General features: G+C 45.7%; 1 protein-coding gene across 1 annotated transcript; it reads left to right on the top strand.

Annotated features, from left to right (window-relative positions):
* Window positions 1-6120: 6120 nt before the first annotated feature.
* On the top strand, window positions 6121-9357 carry Rpl39 (ribosomal protein L39). Its single transcript, XM_005410433.1, has 3 exons — window positions 6121-6229; window positions 7502-7605; window positions 9111-9357. Exons 1-3 carry the CDS (start codon window positions 6227-6229, stop codon window positions 9157-9159), a joined length of 156 nt encoding a protein of 51 aa, XP_005410490.1. The 5' UTR covers window positions 6121-6226; the 3' UTR covers window positions 9160-9357.
* Window positions 9358-17051: the final 7694 nt, after the last annotated feature.

Consider the following 17051-nt stretch of genomic DNA (forward strand, 5'->3'; position numbering starts at 1 on the left):
TTTCTTGCAAAGGCAGGTGAAAATGGAAGCTGAGATAGAGGACCCTTCTGAACCATCCGGCATGACTTGACATGATTGGCCTCCTTACTGAGCTACTCATGAGCTTTGACTCATGGAGGTTTTCTTGTGAGCACCTCCCTCTTTTGTTCTACTTGCCTTACCAGCCAAGCTCCAGGTAAACCACACTTCCCTACCCCACCTTTACATTTCCCCTACGCCTTTATTCATTCAGCAGATGTATATCCCTGGCTATGTGCCAGGCCCTGGGAGTCAAGGATACAAGTCTTTGTCCTTGAACTCATGGCGCAGTGGTAGTATAGAAATAATCGGGGCACAATGCCGAACGTGAGGGGGGCTGTAGTAGCACAGGATGGTGTGGGAGTCTTCTACCCCCATGATGCCAATTGTTGGGAAAAAAAATCCCCAAACCAGATCAACTGGTAAAACCACAAGAGGGCCCTCCCTTCTGCTAAACTTTTTTTTTGGTATCAGGAATGGAGCTTACAACCTCACGCTTGCCAGGCAGGTGCTGCACCACTGAGCTGTATCCCCAGCCTAAACATTTTTTAAATCCATCTTGAATTGATATCCTTTCATACAGTGCCACTTTTATTTCATTTTTTTAAAACCCCTGTCTTGTTCTAGTTTGTTCCTGAGTTGATCAGCTTTCCACTGCTGCGTCAAATACCTGACATACACAACTTACAGAGGAATGGTTTATTTTAGCTCCCTGTGGCATAGCTTTTAGTCCATAGTCAATGGGCTGCAAGGCAGAAACACCATAGCTGACAGACATGGCAGAGAGACACTGCCCATCCCATGGCATCCAGGAAGCAGAGACACAGGGAAAGAACCCTTCTGGGTATATTCCTCTAGCCAAGCCCACCTAACACTGTTCAGCTATGGACTCATCAAAGAATCCACTGATGAGCTGAACACCCTGTGATCTGATCACGTTTCAAAAGCCTCACCTCTGAACACGAGTTTTGGGGGGCATTTTTTTTTTCTTTTTGCAGTACTGAGAATTGAACCCAGGGCCTTCACACCAAGCTGCATCCCCATCTCTTTATATTTTTTTAAAATTTTGAGACAAGGTCTTGGTAAGTTGTCCAGGCTGGGGTCAAATTTGAGATCCTCCTGTCTGAGCCTTCCAGCGTGTTGGGATTACAGGCATGCACCACCATGCCCAGTTTAGGGGAAATTTTTGAACCAAGTAATAGTTTCCTTGTTGTCCCTATTTGTTCTGGGAAGAACAGGGTAAGGACCACTTCCTCATAAATTATAGTTTCATGGTTTTAATAAGAATAAACTTGTAGCCAGTGTGGTGGTGCACGCCTATAGTCCCAGCACTTGGGAGGCTGAGGCAGGAGGATTGTTGCAAGCTCGAGACCAGCCTGGGCTACAAAGTGAGCTCAAGGCCAGTCTGAACTGCATAGCAGGACCCTGTCTCAAAAAGACAAAAAAAAAATTGCAGGAGATTGGGAGTATGGCTCAGTGGTAAGGCATTTTTGCCTAGCATTTTTGCCTAGCAAGAACCCAAGTTGAATCTCTAGCACTGAAAACAAAAAACTTATAAACCATATTTTTTTGAGATGGGGGTCTCACTATGTTGCCCAAGCTGGCCTTGAACTTAAAATCCCTTTGTCTCAGACTCTGGAAAAACTGGGTTTGTAGATGTGAGCCACAGGGCCCAGCTTTGAACTTACAAATCATAGAAAAATAAGAATCTATTCCATTTTTGCCTCCTTTTCTTCAAGGTGTGGCTTGATTTCTTTGTTCCTGCTTTTATTTTTTCAGTGCTGGGGATTGAGTCCAAGGCCTTTGACATACTAAGCCAATGCTATACCACTGTGCTACACCCCCAGGTCCGGGTTTCTTTGGAAATAAGGACAAGATAGAGATAACTCAGACACTGGCTATTGGACCCTTTATTGAGCAACTCCTACTGTGTGTTGGCACTAGTGCTATGGTAGTGGACACCACATGATCCCTCTCAAGTCAGTCTTCCGTTTCTGTTTTCATAGGGGCTGCCTAGAATTTTCTTTACTGTTTCTGCACTGTCCTTTACACTCCAGAAATTTGTTATACCATTTATAAGGAATGATTTAAAAATATGGTAAATGCTACAGTTTTTTAAAAGTTATTACAGCTAGGCGTGGTGGTGCATGCCTGTAATCGCAGTACTCAGGAGGCTGAGGCAGGAGGATCGTTGCAAGTTCGAGACCAGCCAGGGCTACAATGTGAGCTCAAGGCCAGCCTGAGCTGCATATCAAGACCCTGTCTCAAAAATACAAAAAAGAAAAAAAAAAAGTTATTACAAAATGCTGGGTATGGTGGCACATGCCTGTAATCCCAGTACCTAGGAGGCTGAGGCAGGAGGACTGCTGAGAGTTCTAGGCCAGCCTGGGCTACATAGTGAGTTTAAGGCCAGCCTGAACTACATAGCAAGACCCTATCTCAAAAAAACAAAAGTCAAACACAAATTTATTACAACAAGAGACACATTGCCATAGACTGGGTGGATTACACAGCAGAAATGTATTTTGTCACATTTCTAGAGGCCAGAGGTTCAAGATCAAGGCGTTGGCAGGATTGGTTTTTCCAGAGGCCTGTCCAGGGCTTGCAGAAGGCTAGCTTCTTACTGTCTCTGGTGGCCTTTTCTTTTTCTTTTTGTCTTTTAGAGACAGGGTCTCACTGTGCAGTTTATGATGGCCTTGAACTCACTTTGTAGCCCAGGCTGGCCTCATACTCTGTGGCCTTCAGTGTAGGAACTTGGGGGAAGCAATTCAGCTCATATTCTGAGCTTGAGGGCTCTTGCTTGTCACATGTAGTAATGCCTGCCGTAAGTAACGCGCCTAGCATACCCAGCCAGTGACTAAACTCTTACCCGGCACTCTGACAGAAGCAGTAGTACTTGTTATTCCTACTTTACAGAAGAGGGAACAATAGCATGGACAGGCCAAGTTCTGTCACAAAGGTTACTTAGCTCTTTTATTGCATGGTTGACACCCAGGGCCCGTGTTGCCACCACTATGCTCAACTGCTTTTTCAATAGATTTTGAGGGCCTACTATGTGTCAGGTTTGGTACTTGGTGCTGGAGGCAAATCTGGCCAAAAAAAAAAAAAAAAAAAAAAAAAAAAATCCCCTGATTGTGATGATGGGTGTGGTTCTGGTTCTTTATTTTTATTTTTGTGGTACTGAAGATTGACACCAGGGCTTCTGCACTGAGCTAAGTTTCCAGCCCCTTTTTTTTGGTATTTTTGAGACAGGGTCTCACTATGCAGTTTAGGTGGGCCTTGAGCTCACTTTGTAGCCCAGACCGGTCTTGAACTTGCAACGATCCTCCTGCCTCAGCCTCCTGAGTGCTAGGATCACAGGGTACACCACCATGCCCAGCTGCAGCACATTTTTATTTTTTTTTTTAAACAGGGTCTCCTTAAAGTGCTAAGTTGTTCAGGCAGGGCTAGAACTTACAATCCTCCTGCCTCAGCCACCCAGTGCTGGGATTACAAGAGTATGCTACTATCCCTGGCTGATGTGATTATGTTTCTGATTTCTGCAGTACTGGTAATAAAATCCAGGTCATCACAAGTCTTTAGACAAGTGCTCTACTACTGAGCTACATTCACAACCATGGTTCTGTACAGTATTTTTATTGTGGTGGGAGTTATCCAAAGCTGCAATCGTGATGAAAATGTGTAGAACTACACACATATGTACATGTATAACTGTACATGTTGTAAGTGTGTAACTACGAATCCCAGTACTCGGGAGGCTGAGACAGGAGGATTGCTGCGAGTTCGAAGCCAGCCTGGGCTACAAAGTGAGTTGAAGGCCAGCCTGAACTGCATAGGAGATCCTGTCTCAAAAAGACAAAAAAAAAAAAAAAGTGTATAACTACGAGTGCATGTATAACTGGTAAAATCTGAATGAGCCCTGTGGATCATGTCAGTGTGGATGTCCCGTTGTGCAACTGTACTATAATTGCACAAGATGCTAAGCCTAAGGAAGGCTGCCTTGAAGGGTGTCCTGGCCATTTCTTTGCAACTTCTTATCAATCTGTAATTATTTCAAAGTAAAAAGTTGTGCTTTACTGATGCTGGGGACTGAACCCAGGGCTTGTGCATGTTAAAGATATGCTCTATCACTGAGCTACATTTGTAGCCCCAGAGTAAAAAGTTTGTAAAAATCTCTGACCTCATTGAGCGTGATGACTGTGGGGAACTGGACAATAAAAGAAATAACATATGGCATGCTAGAAGGGAGTAAGTGTCACTGAGAACACAAAGCAGGCAAAGAAGGGAGCAGCGGAATGTTTAGGGGCTGATCTCACTGAAGTGATGACACTTTAGCCTGGACTTGATGGAAATGCGGGAAAAGCTGTGGGATTCCCAAGGGAACAGAGCATCTGGCACAGAAAGCAAGTTTGTTTATTCAACAATCTGTCACTGTAATCCAGTCCAGGGATTTGTAAGCATTTCTGTGTTATGGATAGTCTGATAAAGCCTATGGACTTATTTTCAGAAGTTTTTCAAACAAGGTCTTGCTAAATTGCTAACTTGCCCAGGCTGGGCTCCAATTTACAATCCTCCAGCCTCAGCCTCTGGAGTAGCTGGATTTTAGATGTACCTCACCACACCTGGCTTTCAGAAATTTCTCAATACATAAGACTACAAAGAAAAACAGTTAACACTACAATGAAGTTATCACAATATTTTTTTTATCACAATATTTTTAAAATAAACGTGGGCTAGCCAGGTGTGGTGGAACATGCCTGTGATCCCAGCATTTGGGAGGCTGATGCAAGATGATCTCTGAGTTTGAGGCCAGCGTGGGCTACATAGTGAGTTCAAGGCCAGTCTGAACTGCAGAGAGTGTGTCTTAAAAAAAACAAAAACACCCCAAAACAAAACAAAACAAAAGGTGTGCTATAGTAACATGGACTTTATTTAAACAGTTCTGTTTTGTGGGCTTAATATACTGTTTTTAAAGAACGTGATAAGCCGGGTGTCAATCAATCAATCAGTCAGTCAATCGATCAAGCGATGAACATTAAACAACAGTTCAGGATATCTGCATCAAGTGTAATGTTAATATGAAACCATCTATGGTTTCTATAGACGACCAAGTCACAGGTACTACTAATGCCACTGTGGTCTGTTGTTTACATTTGTAAATAAAACAAACTTTACAATCAGTCACTTTATTTTAAATATAGTTGTATTTTTCCCATCCAAGTTTACTGACTCTGAATTCTACACATGGACTCTTGAAGAACCGATTAAACGCCCATGCCTCAATCCATCAGAGCAAAAATGCTTGCGGTAACTGCAAAAATATACAGAGGTTTTTGTGGGGTTTTCCTCTGTTTATTTGTGGTGCTGGAGATGGAACTCATGGCTTTGCACACGCTGGCAAGTGCTCTACTACTGAGCTATGCCCCCAGCCAAGTGTAGCTCAGGTTTTTAAGTGGGGAGAAGAAAAAGATGAAAATGGGAAATAATCGCATCCCAAAGGCGTGCCATTAATTTCTGTACATCCAGAGGAAGGTGGAAGACGAGATCAGTCTCCACTTCCTAGCAACGAATTTTTTTTTTTTCTAGCAGCGAATTTAGTCGAAAACCCCAAAGTCCTCCCTAAGCTTTTAGGGCTTACGTGGTCCAGCCCCCACTGATCCTTCCTGCTTCCAGCGACACCACCGTCCAGACCCGTCCCGCATCGTCTAAGGAAAGGGCCGGCGGGCGGTTACCAGCCCTTGCCCCTAGGTGCGCGCTTCCGTCCAAGTCTAGGGCACAGCCCGGCGCTCCGACGTGACGCACGCACGCGGTCCCCGCCCTCTCTCGGCGCTGGCCCCATCCCTTCTGCACCTGGTTTTCGGAAGGGCTTCGATTTGGGTACTTAGCGTAGGCTGTCTGCCTCACCCAGGAACCAGGCAGCCTCTAGCACAAGGACGGACGAGGTGCCGAGGGAACCTCTAAGGGACGTGAAGCCGAGTGAATTCTACATCGCACCAACTCAGGTTCCCACGGCCCCCTACCCGGGAGCGCAGGCGCAGAGGGAAACGAGGCAAGAGGGCTCCAGACGCTGCGGGAGGCCGCAGGCGCGTGACGTCGGCGCCTAAGCTCCGCCTCTCAGCGGCGCCTTCTAAATGCGTTCTTCCGACTGATTCTCCCTTTTCTGCTTCAGTCCGCCATCGAGTGCGTGCTCTTCCCTCTGAGCCAAACCATGGTGAGTCCATCGGCCGCCATCGGCTCCGAGGTGGCTTCCCCATTGAAGAGGCTGCCGCGGACTCGCTGGGGCCACGTAGAGCATCGAGGGGCAGGGACATTTGGAAAGCTTTTTCGAGAGAAGGTCGAGTTTGCCCGCTGCTCTACTCTAGGGCCTGGCGGGAAGCTAGGGAACCCTCGGGGGAGTGGCGGGGTGCGTCGGCGCCGGGAATTCGAGGGGGCGCTCTGGTGCCAGGGTCACCGCCAAGGAGAGGAGCGCAAGGATCCTTGTTTGCCTTCCACTGGAGCGAGCTGGGATTCTGGGGCGGGAAGAGAGATGGCAGGACCACCCCAGAAACTGCGGCCCGACTGCCAGCTGTTCGGGATGTGCACGATGTGCTGGGCGCCGGGAGGGGAGCTTGTATCCAGGAGCGAGCAACACTGAGACCACAGGACTTTTTAGCCATTTGTTCAGAGACTTGTGCGTCACCTTCTGGAAGCTCCTGCGGTCGGGAGCATTGTGTGAACCTGTGTCATTCGGGAGTTCTTAGTAAATGTCAGCAGCGCACCAGTCACTGCTGTGACAGTTTGCTGACAAATACTTTGGTACCTTCTGAGTATGGAGGGGCTCAGTATTTCAGTTTGCTTGTTTATTGCTTGACAGTCCACAAGTGCTTCTGTGGACTGGTAATAGAGGAGTGTAGTCTTTGTCTTCTTTACAGTAGGCCTTACTATTCAAGGTGTGTTGGGCCAAAATAATTTCACTGGTTTAGGTAACCCAAGTTAGCAAAAGCTAAAAGATAGATGGAGAAATGAGGAAAGTCATCCTCGAGAAAGTGACATTTTTAAAGAGGATTAATAACTAAAGTGGAAAATGGGTTGGGTCTACTGAATATCGAAGACTGCATAAATCTTGGCCTTGAAATTACAAGGTAAATGCTAGGTTGCATTTGCCCATTAATACTGATTTTGGATGACATCGTTTATTCTGCTTATTCTACTGTTTTTTACTCGAGACAGGTTCTCACTGTGTAGTGCCGGCTGGCCTTGAACTGTAGCTCAGCCTCAAACTCGGAATCCTCCCGCCTAGGCCTCCCGAGTGCTGGGATTATAGGTGTGTGCCACTACCCCCAGCTCACTCCTTATTTTTGTATGGTAACTGCCTCCAGAGAAATGCAGATCAAATAGACTTGATAATTTAGCGTTGAGACTTTCATTGCGTGTGTAGTTTGTGCTCTTTGAGTCTCTTGAGCAGATTAAAGCATCACTTTAAATTGGTTGCATTTCCTTGCAGTCTTCTCATAAGACTTTCAGAATCAAACGATTCCTGGCCAAGAAGCAAAAGCAGAATCGTCCCATTCCTCAGTGGATTCGGATGAAGACTGGTAATAAAATCAGGTGAGATATTCTATTGTCCCAGTTGTGGTTTTTCTTGATTGTCGTTAAATTTTGGGTTACTTTTTGAACATAAATAGACTTGCTGTGGAAGTCGGTGCGATCCAGTCCATCCTCTGCCACCATTCTCTGAGATCCTTTTTTTTTTATTGTGCTTACTTGTTTTCCACACCACACCGGGGCCGAAGCTGTGATCCTTAGCAGTTTCTTGGTTGTCTTCAGTCTGAGGGAGAGATCAGGTGGAAGGCTGCCCACACTACATGGGGGCGGACCTCAGCGATTGTTACACTGAAGATTGAAACTGCCCTCTTCAGAAGTAGTTAAATTGATGATCTCAGGAGAGACGTGTTATGAAGGGCCTCCAAGGGGAGCTAGTCCCCAACTCCAACTTTTTCAGCCTGCTGCTCTAACCAGGTGACCTGAGATAATTCTTGAAAGGAGGATAAATAAGCATCAAAAGTCAGTGGAATTTGCTAGGTATCCAGCAGCCAGTGATAGTCCCGGTGTGTTAAAACATTCTGAGTTTTAGTTTAAAATGAACTGCTGGGTTTCCTGCTCTTCCACACTCCATCACTGGCCTGTGGTCTTCATTATACAGTAGTGAGAAAAGAGGCTTGAAAAGGTAAGCAGTGGTTGGTTTGCTGTATCCACATGAACCTCAGTTTTTTCTCTGTCCCTATCGGATGAGAGTGAACAAAAGAAAACTCAGTTCCTAGTTGAGTAGATACTTGCTATTAGCAGTATTAGTCCCTTGTTCTGTGATGTCCTAGAGTGGGGAAGGAGTTTTGTATTTAGGATTATATATACCTTTGGCCCAGAGAATTGGCATAGTAGAATGGTTGTTTTTTTTTTTGTTTTTTTTTTTTTTGTCAACTATCTTCCGATTACTTTTTTGCTGTGCTGGGGATCCAGCCTAGGGCCTTGTGCGTGCTCCGCAAGCATTGCCATTGAGTTCTGACCCCCAGCCCTTCATGTATTGAAAGCAGGTTGCAATTACAGTGCTTCATCTTGTGGAAGTACTGTCATTATCCTGCTAAAAGAAAAAGCTGTGTTGATTGTTTTTGATTTTGCCTTTCTGAGGGTAAAATCATGGCAGATTGACATGGACAATTCAGATTGCTTTGCACTACAAATCATGTTGCTCTGGGGGAGGCATGAGTGAGGAGTTAATGTATTGTGATAAGCGGGAGTTTGTGATCGTTTAGTTTCACAGCATGCAAGCATCTTCCCCTGTCTTTGAATCAAAGATACGGAAGAGGGCTCCCCCACTACTTCTGTCCCGATTAAGAACCCATCCTCAGCTGGGGGCTGTGGCACAGAACTGTAATTCCAGCTGTTCAGGAGTACATGTAGCAAATAATTTCTTTATTCTTCAGAAAGTTCCAAACTTAAAAGAAGGAAAAATGGGAACCCTTTGAATTTTGTTGTGCCTAAAAGGCCAAGTTGTGAACGAAAGCAGCTAAGTTGTGGCCAGGCTGATTTGTAACCCATGGCTTCCTTCTGTGTAGGTACAACTCCAAGAGGAGACACTGGAGGAGGACCAAGCTGGGACTGTAAGGAGTTGCACATGAGCTGCAGCACATTTACCCTCTCGGAGAGCATAAGATGATACCCTCTTTTTCATGGTCAAGATAAAACCACCGTATCAAGCTTAAAAATACCATTGGTGGGACAGTGGAATATACTTAATCAGGATTCTTAATTCATTTTCTGTGATCAGCACTATTAGATCAACAATAAATATTTGAAACCTTTTTTGAACTCTTAATTTCTCCTCCCGTGCCAGACCTGACAACACTGCTCTGCAAAGACAAAATTGTCCTCTGGCTACCTGGTGTTGAAGTGTGCTTGATGCGAGGGACTGATGTTTAAAGTTTAATTGTAATGAAGTTTGAATAGCGGCAACTCCTTAGTTTGTAGGGCCCTTTGCTGTGCGCATAGCCAAGAAGGCAAGTGACAGGTGGGGGTTGCAAGTGTCTTAGTTACTTTTCTCATTGCTGAGATAATACCTGACACCCAAAGTTAAGGGAGGAAAGGTTTGTTTAGCTCAGAGTTCGTACAGGTCTTAGACTGTAATTGGCTGGCTCCAGGGTAGGGTGGCACATAGCAGAGGGGCGACAGTTCACGGCAGCAAAAGCAACAAGAGCAAAAGAAGAGAGGCAAGTCTCTTTCTTCCCCTTTTATCTTATCCAGACTGCTGGGAGGATTAGGGCAGTGCAAATCCAGTCAGTGGATTGATCCAGCAGTCATCCACCCTTAATCCTAACAGTGAACCATGAATCAACCACAAACTAGATTCGGCTGCCTTGAAAAGGCCTCATCTAAAAGTGCATGAGGCTTTGGGGAACATCTAGACAAACCATAACAGCAAGTGAGGCCCCACTAGGGGGTTAATATAACTTAAGATTGATCTGAAAGAACCTCTGCTTTTCAGCTTAAAAAGTAGGCTCCAGAGTAGTACCCTGTGACCCAGAAACCTGGAAGCTTCAGACACCCTCTTATGAGCCCTTTGTCTGTAAATGTGTTCTTGTAGAATCTTGGTCTCCAGGTCACAACGTGGGTAAACAACCAGTGGTGTTTTTAAAGGCCAGAGCACAGGTGCTTGATCGAATTTACCCATTTTGATGTATTAGAAATAATAGCGCATCCCTCATTCAAGGTAAGGTGAGACATCCTGACAGCCCCAGGGGGAGTTAAGTGACAAGGACAAGGCCACATTCACCTTACAGTAGCTTTCTCTGGACCTTAAATGGGTAATACTAGAGCTAAGAGATGGGAACTGATGTGGCTATCATGGTTGGCATGGGATACTGCCCATTCCTTGACCTGAAAGGCAGGTGGCAGCAGACTAGTGATTGAGAGTTCACAGCTGATCATAGTAAGACACCATCAGAAAAACCAGCCTATGACCTGAGTCCCCATCAAAATAGGCCTCCTTTAGGTGTGAGGATGAAGTGGAATAATGTAATAAAGCACTTGTTCAGCACCTACTGTAGGGAGAGGAGAGAAATGGGAGAGCAGGTTGAAAGGGTGTCAGGCCCCCACACACACACACACACATGTCCCCCGTGCTGGACAGGCACGGGGAAGGTGAGTTAGACAACTGGCATGGAGTCACTATCCAATGTCAGCTGCTAGGTAAGCATCAGTTCCTTTACTGATAGCAGGGGTCTTGCTGGGAAGCAGGGTGGCATGCAGTCCCGCATGCCTTTGGATTCTGCTTGGCAGAATAGGGGCACAATGCTCCCATCTCTGAAGCAGCAGTGGGAACCTGCTCTCCTGAGACTTTGTCAGACGGTAGCAGGCCGCCACAGGCTGGAATACGTCCTTTCTATCACGTAGTGTCCCATTTTACAGATGAGAAAAAGGTTGTACAACTTCATTCCTGCCAATAGCAACTATTCCTGTTACCACAGTGACCATGATTTAAGATGCTAAAATAACCAGGCTGTGCTTGCTGGTTGCGCAGTTGCTTGGCATGTGGAAAAGGGCCTGGATCGTTCCCCAGGACTGGAAAAAAAAGTAACCATAGGGGAAACTGGATAGTCTAGGTTTTGGGGATTTTTTGGGGGTTTGGGTTTTGGGTACTGAACATGGACCCCAGGATCTAGTGCATGCCAGGTAAGTGCTGTCTACTGAGCTACGTCCCCAGGGTCCCTTTACAAATTTTTGGAAAGGGTTAGGGAGGAAATTGACAGTTTCTGTTTCAGCAGGCGGTTAGCAGAGTTAATGCTAGTGTAGATAACCAGGCCCACACCGGAAACTAAAAGTGAATGGATAGCAGCTTGCTGTGACTCCCTAGTTTATTGAGGAAGTAGAAGTTGCGAGCCTAGTCTGATTATTACCAGAACTATAAAGTGTCCCAAGAAGATAAGGATGTTCATTTAACAGGAACAATGAAAAGTAAAATTGATGTAGTGAATATTTCTAGAATATTGATGGCAAATCTTTTAGAGACTAAGTGCCCAAACTGCAACCTGAAACCCATTTATCATAAAGTTCCAACACAACTAAACTTGAATACTGAGGTTTTAGTTCAGAAAAAAACTTACCTGATGCTCCACTGCTGGGGAGCCTTGGCTTATGCATTGACAGAGAGGGTTCTGTGACTGCTGTGGCATCTGTGCTGGCTATAGGTTGACCACCATTGTTAGAACATCTATCTACAGGGTGGCTGGAAATGCAGCGGTGAATAGGATAGGTGTGGACACTGCCTTTAGGGTCACATGGGCTTCTCCAGTGGCCTTGACACACCCCTACGAGTTTCTTCACTCAATACTCAGGTAATGTATGCTTCCATTTGGAATGTGGATTTCATTTTTGAGACAGACTATGTAGCTCAGGTTGGCCTTGAACTTGGAATCTTCCTGCCTCAGCCTCCCAAGTGCTGGGATTGCAACATATGCATCACCATACCTGGCGTGAGCTCACATATTTTTAAATAAGGTTGATACCAAAGCAGTCCATCTCCCTAGTGTGAAGTTTTATACATTTTAATCCCCAAAGGGGATTGGTAACATGCATATGTTGGTAATATGCATACACACATATTTAGTGTATAATTTAGGAATCAGAAGATGGCAACACTTCATAGAAAGGAAAGTTTTTTACTTTAAAAGACAACATTTTGCTGGCACCTTAGAGAAGGCAGTATATGTATGTCCCTGTTACCTGTTGCTGTGTAACCAGTGATCCCACAAGACAATGCATGTGCCAAGTTATGTATCGCAGTGCAGCAAGCTACCCCAAACTCAGCGGCCTAAAATATTCTCTTGCCATCATCAGTTTGCAGGTCAAGAACTGGGGAAGAACTCGGCTGCATGATCTGTTTCTGACTCTCTGAGGCAGCTCTGGCTGGTGCCCCACTTCTGAAACGGCCTCTCACCATGCCGAGGGCCTTCAGGTCTTTGACTTTCCACTCTCTACACAGCGTCCCATCTCCAGCACTTCTCCATGTGGTTTGAGCTTCTTACAGCTGGGCAGTGTGATGCTGGGATTAAGGGTGTGTGATTAGTAAATCAGTCTGCTGATTGGTTTGACTTAGTTCTGGCTAGGACTAAAGGTGTGAGTGCTTTTATGTAGCCTGCATACAATATAAGGGTCAGAAAGAAGAAAGAGCCTTGTCCCCTTGTTGCTTTTGCTACCTTGTGAGTGTGATGAACCCTTCTCCTCTGTGACACGCCTCTCTGCCATGTGCCACCCTGTCTTGGAGCCAGCCAGCTACAGACTGAAACCTCTATAAACTGTGAGCTACATAAACCTTCCTTCCCTGTAACTGGGTGTCCAGCATTTTGTTTCATCAATGAGAGAAAAGTAACTAAGACAACCTCTAAGCTTGAAAATCATAAAGTTGTAATGCCACTTTTGTAACTAAATGTACATCCAATGTGATGCTCCTTAAAAAGGTGTTTCCACAGCAATTTCCAAGGGAAGGATAGCATTGGAGTGGAAGGCAAATAAACTCCAAAAAAATTAGTTTAACCAGCAATGCAGCAGATCTAACAGCACCCTTCATAAATGGCAAGGGAGACACAAAGGGCTGGGTGGCCAGCATGGGGCTGCTGGAAGGAGACCCAGGGACAGCCCACGTCCTCCAGGGTGCAAGGTCTACAGTGGGGCCGAGGTGCACAGCTCATTACTGAGGATGCTCCGTGCTTGGGAACTGGTCCTGACATGAGAGGGGCTGAGGAAGTGTTAAAGGGCAGTTAGATAGAAATTAATAGGCAATCAGATAGGCATGGGCCTTCCAGGGAGTCCATGTAGTAGATAAAACTTCAAAACTGTGACTGGGAAAAAAAAACACAAAAACTATGGCTGGAGGCACATCTGAAAAAGGCCAGGCCTCAAAATGGAAATGCAGTAGCCAAGCCTGTGAGCCTCCCTGAGAGATAAACAGCAACTGGAGATTATACTGTAATTAGTACCAGTAAGTCCAGTAAGTCCAGATAGGCATCAGCGGGTGAGCAGAACATCCAGACATCCTTCTGTCACTTCCTGTCCCTTTCCAAGAAGGCCTCTTATCTCTGTATGTTAGAACTTACAGATAAGCGAAAGTTGGTGTTACCATTACCTTTGCTGCATGCCTCCCTTCCCTACCGGGTCAATATTAGCTAAGCCACTATACTTACAATCCTGTTGGTTGATTGTGCAGTAGTTTAACCCATGTTGTACCCACACAGTGATTTTGCTCTGAAAAACATTCTAGGAGAAATAGCGTCTGGCAACCCCTTTCAGGACCTCTCGTCTCAAGAGCTTGCTCTCAATAAACCTTTCCTACTCTTACCCTCCTTTGGCCTCAAAATTCATTCTTCCATATTCAGGAGACACGAAATCTGCACATTTAACATCTAGCGAGTTGAGAGCTTGCAGAGCCCTGGCGGTTGAAGAGGAGTTAGATTTTGGGAGGCAGGGCTGGGGCAAAGTGTGGAGTGTTCACATTTTTTTTTTTGTTTATGAAACGGGCTTGCTGTGTAGTGTAGTCAGGCCTTGAATTCATGGTGATACTGTGCCTCAACCTCCCTGAGTGCTGGGATTACAGGCGTGCACCACCACGCCCAGTGGGTGTTCACATTTGAAGTAGAACAGATAGACGGTTGAGAGGAAGCCCAGGCTAGAGAAAGCTGGAAGACCGAGGGAACCAAAAATGACCCTGGGCAGGACTGCGGAGGGGATGGAGTCAGGGTGCGGGAAGAGGGTGCCCAGAGGAAGTGGGGAGGGGGTTACGGGGAGCCTCCAAGCTTTGAGAGGGATCTTGAGTTCTATCCCGGGCCAAGAAAAACATTAAAGGGTTTGAAATTGCGCAGTGGCCTATCAGGTTGGAGTTTCAGAAATCACGGAGAGGCTAGAGAAATGTTTGCAGTGATGGACATGCTGATTACCCTGATTTGAGCACTACACATTATATACATATATCAAAATATCATTCTCTACCCATAAAATGTACTTACTTCACATTAATTAAAAATAAATGTTTAAAAGAAAGGGCTGGGCATATAACTCAGTGGTAGCATGCTTGCCTAACATGCTCAGGGTTCAATCCCCAGTAATTGCAAAGAACAAAAATTAAAAGTAGGGAGGCTGAGGCAGGAGGATTGCAAGTTGGAGTCCAGCCCAGGCGACTTAGTGACTTAGTGAGACCCTGTCTCAAAAGAAAAAATGGCAAAAGGGGCTGGGGTGTAGCTTAGTGTGAAGGCCCTGAGTTCATTCTCCAATACGCCCCCCCCAACACACATGCGTGTTCGCACAGTAAAACTTAAAAGTAATGAAATGTGAGAGAAAAAAGGAACCCATCAAAGCTAGTGTGCATTGCTGAGAACAGTCCGATTGGGGTGGGGTGGGCACGCTGGGAGGAGGGAGACTCCTGAGAGGCTCTGGTTTTGGTGCGAGGGGGCACACTGGTGACCACACTGGTGGAGTGAGCTGGACAGGTGACTGGCTGCAGGGGCGGAGGAAGAGAGCAACAAGGACAATGCTCAGGTGTCTGCCTTGTGCAACAGGGCGCGGCCACGAGAAGAGTAAGGCTTCGGGACTTTAGGCCGGGCCTGTGAAACTGGAGATGGATGGTAGTAGGACATCCTGGAGAAGACCGTGTTTTCTCAGGAGTGGCAGCCTGTTTCTGCAAGGGGAGGGGAACCCAAAGGAAGAGGAGGAGGGCAGAGGGGTCACTGGATGGAAGTGCCTGAGCGGTGGAAGGCAGAAGTCAGAGCTGCAGACTGGGGATTTGTCTTACAGAGCAGGACAGTTGAGCAGTGGGGAGTATGACCTCAGACTCTGAGACCTTGGGGCAAGTCCCGCACTCTTCCTGAGTCTCAGTTTCCCTGACCTCAAAACTTGGATCTGTTCATGGAGGGGGATAACGCACATAGCGTGCTTGCCATTTGCCTGGCACATGGTAATCTCAGATGGTAGCACATGCACACAGTGTGCTTCAGACAAAATGGTAAGAAGTGACCAACTCCCTTATTATTATAGGAGTGCAGGAGAAAGAAGTGGGTGCGCATGCAGGTGAGGTCACAGGTTTGGCTGCAGGAGATGGAACATACTCCTTTTTAGATGGTTTTGTAATTTTTTTATTTTTGGCTGTGCTACGGATGCAACCCAAGACCTTGCTTAGGCTAGTTCTTGCATAAACTTTACCACTGAGCTACACCCTAGCCTCCAATTTCTTTTTACATTTATTTATTTATTTATTTATTGAGGCAAGGTCTCATTATGTAGTCCAGCCTGGCCTTGAAGCTGCTGGCCTTGAAGCTGCGATCCTCTTGCCTGGCTTATTTCAATTTTTTTGATGATAGAACATAATTTTATCTTCTTGGGGCTACTGCATTATGTCTCCAGGAGTAACTATAGAAAAACCAGTCATCCTGGGTCTGGTGGTGCACACCTGTAATCCCAGCAGTCGGGAGGCTGAGGCAGGAGGATTGTTGCAAGTTTGAGACCAGCCTGGGCTACAAAGTGAGTTCAAGGCTAGCCTGAACTACATAGCTGACACTGTCTCAAAAAGACACACACACACACAAAGTCATTCATTTATGTAGGATAATTACTACTAACAGAGGGTCAATAAATTGCCAATCACTTAAAACACCAGGATTTGTTTCTAAGGTAGAAAAGAGGCTGGGCATGGTGGCACATGCCTATAATACTGGTGTGGTGGCACATGCCTATAATCCCAGCATTTGGGTTTTGTTTTTTTTTTTGTCTTTTTGAGACAGGGTCTCTCAGTGCAGTTCAGGCTGGCCTTCAGCTCTCTTTGTAGCCCTGGCTGGTCTTGAACTCACAAGGATCCTCCTGCCTCAGCCTCCTGCATGCTGGGATTGCAGGCGTGTGTTGCCACGCCCGGTTACAATCCCAGCATTTGGGAGGCTGAGTCAGGAGGATTCCTTGGGCTACACAGAGAGTTCAAGGCCAGCCTGAACTACATGGTAAGACCCTGTCTCAACAAAACAAAATGTGGCCAAAAAAAAAAAGGGAGCCAAATGTGGCAGTGAACACCTATAATCCCAGCTACTGGGGAGGTTGAGGCAGGAGGATCCCAAATTCAGGTCCTGCCTGGGCAATTTAGCACGACCCTCTCTCACAATAAAAGGGCTGGGAAATAACTCAGTTCAAGGCCCTGGGTTCAATCCCAAATACCAAAAGAAAAAGAAATCTAACAAAGAAAACAATAGAATAATGCCTGTTTTTGTAGCCTAGTACTCAAATTTGTTCACCTAATTTTTCCCTGATGTAGTCCTTTTGGTAGATGTTATTTTTATTTTTATTTATTTAGTTTTGGTTCCGGGAATCTAACTCAGGACCTTGTGCTTGCCAGGAAGGCGCTGTGCTGCTGAGTTATATTCCCAGCTGTAAATGTTATTTTTAAAACCAGTTCTAGATTTATAAAAAAACTAAGAAGATTATAAAGAGAGTTAAAGTTCATAATTTATTCAGATTTCCTTAGTTTTTAC

The sequence above is a fragment of the Chinchilla lanigera genome, unplaced genomic scaffold, assembly GCF_000276665.1.
Source record: "Chinchilla lanigera isolate Chin_1 unplaced genomic scaffold, ChiLan1.0 scaffold00133, whole genome shotgun sequence".
NCBI classification, from domain to species: Eukaryota; Metazoa; Chordata; class Mammalia; order Rodentia; family Chinchillidae; genus Chinchilla; species Chinchilla lanigera.

What these genes read in the sequence shown, in the direction of transcription:
- Rpl39 (XM_005410433.1), top strand. An exon ending in AAGACTGGTAATAAAATCAG is followed by an intron (nt 7,606 to 9,110) that starts GTGAGATATTCT and finishes CCTTCTGTGTAG; the next exon opens with GTACAACTCCAAGAGGAGAC.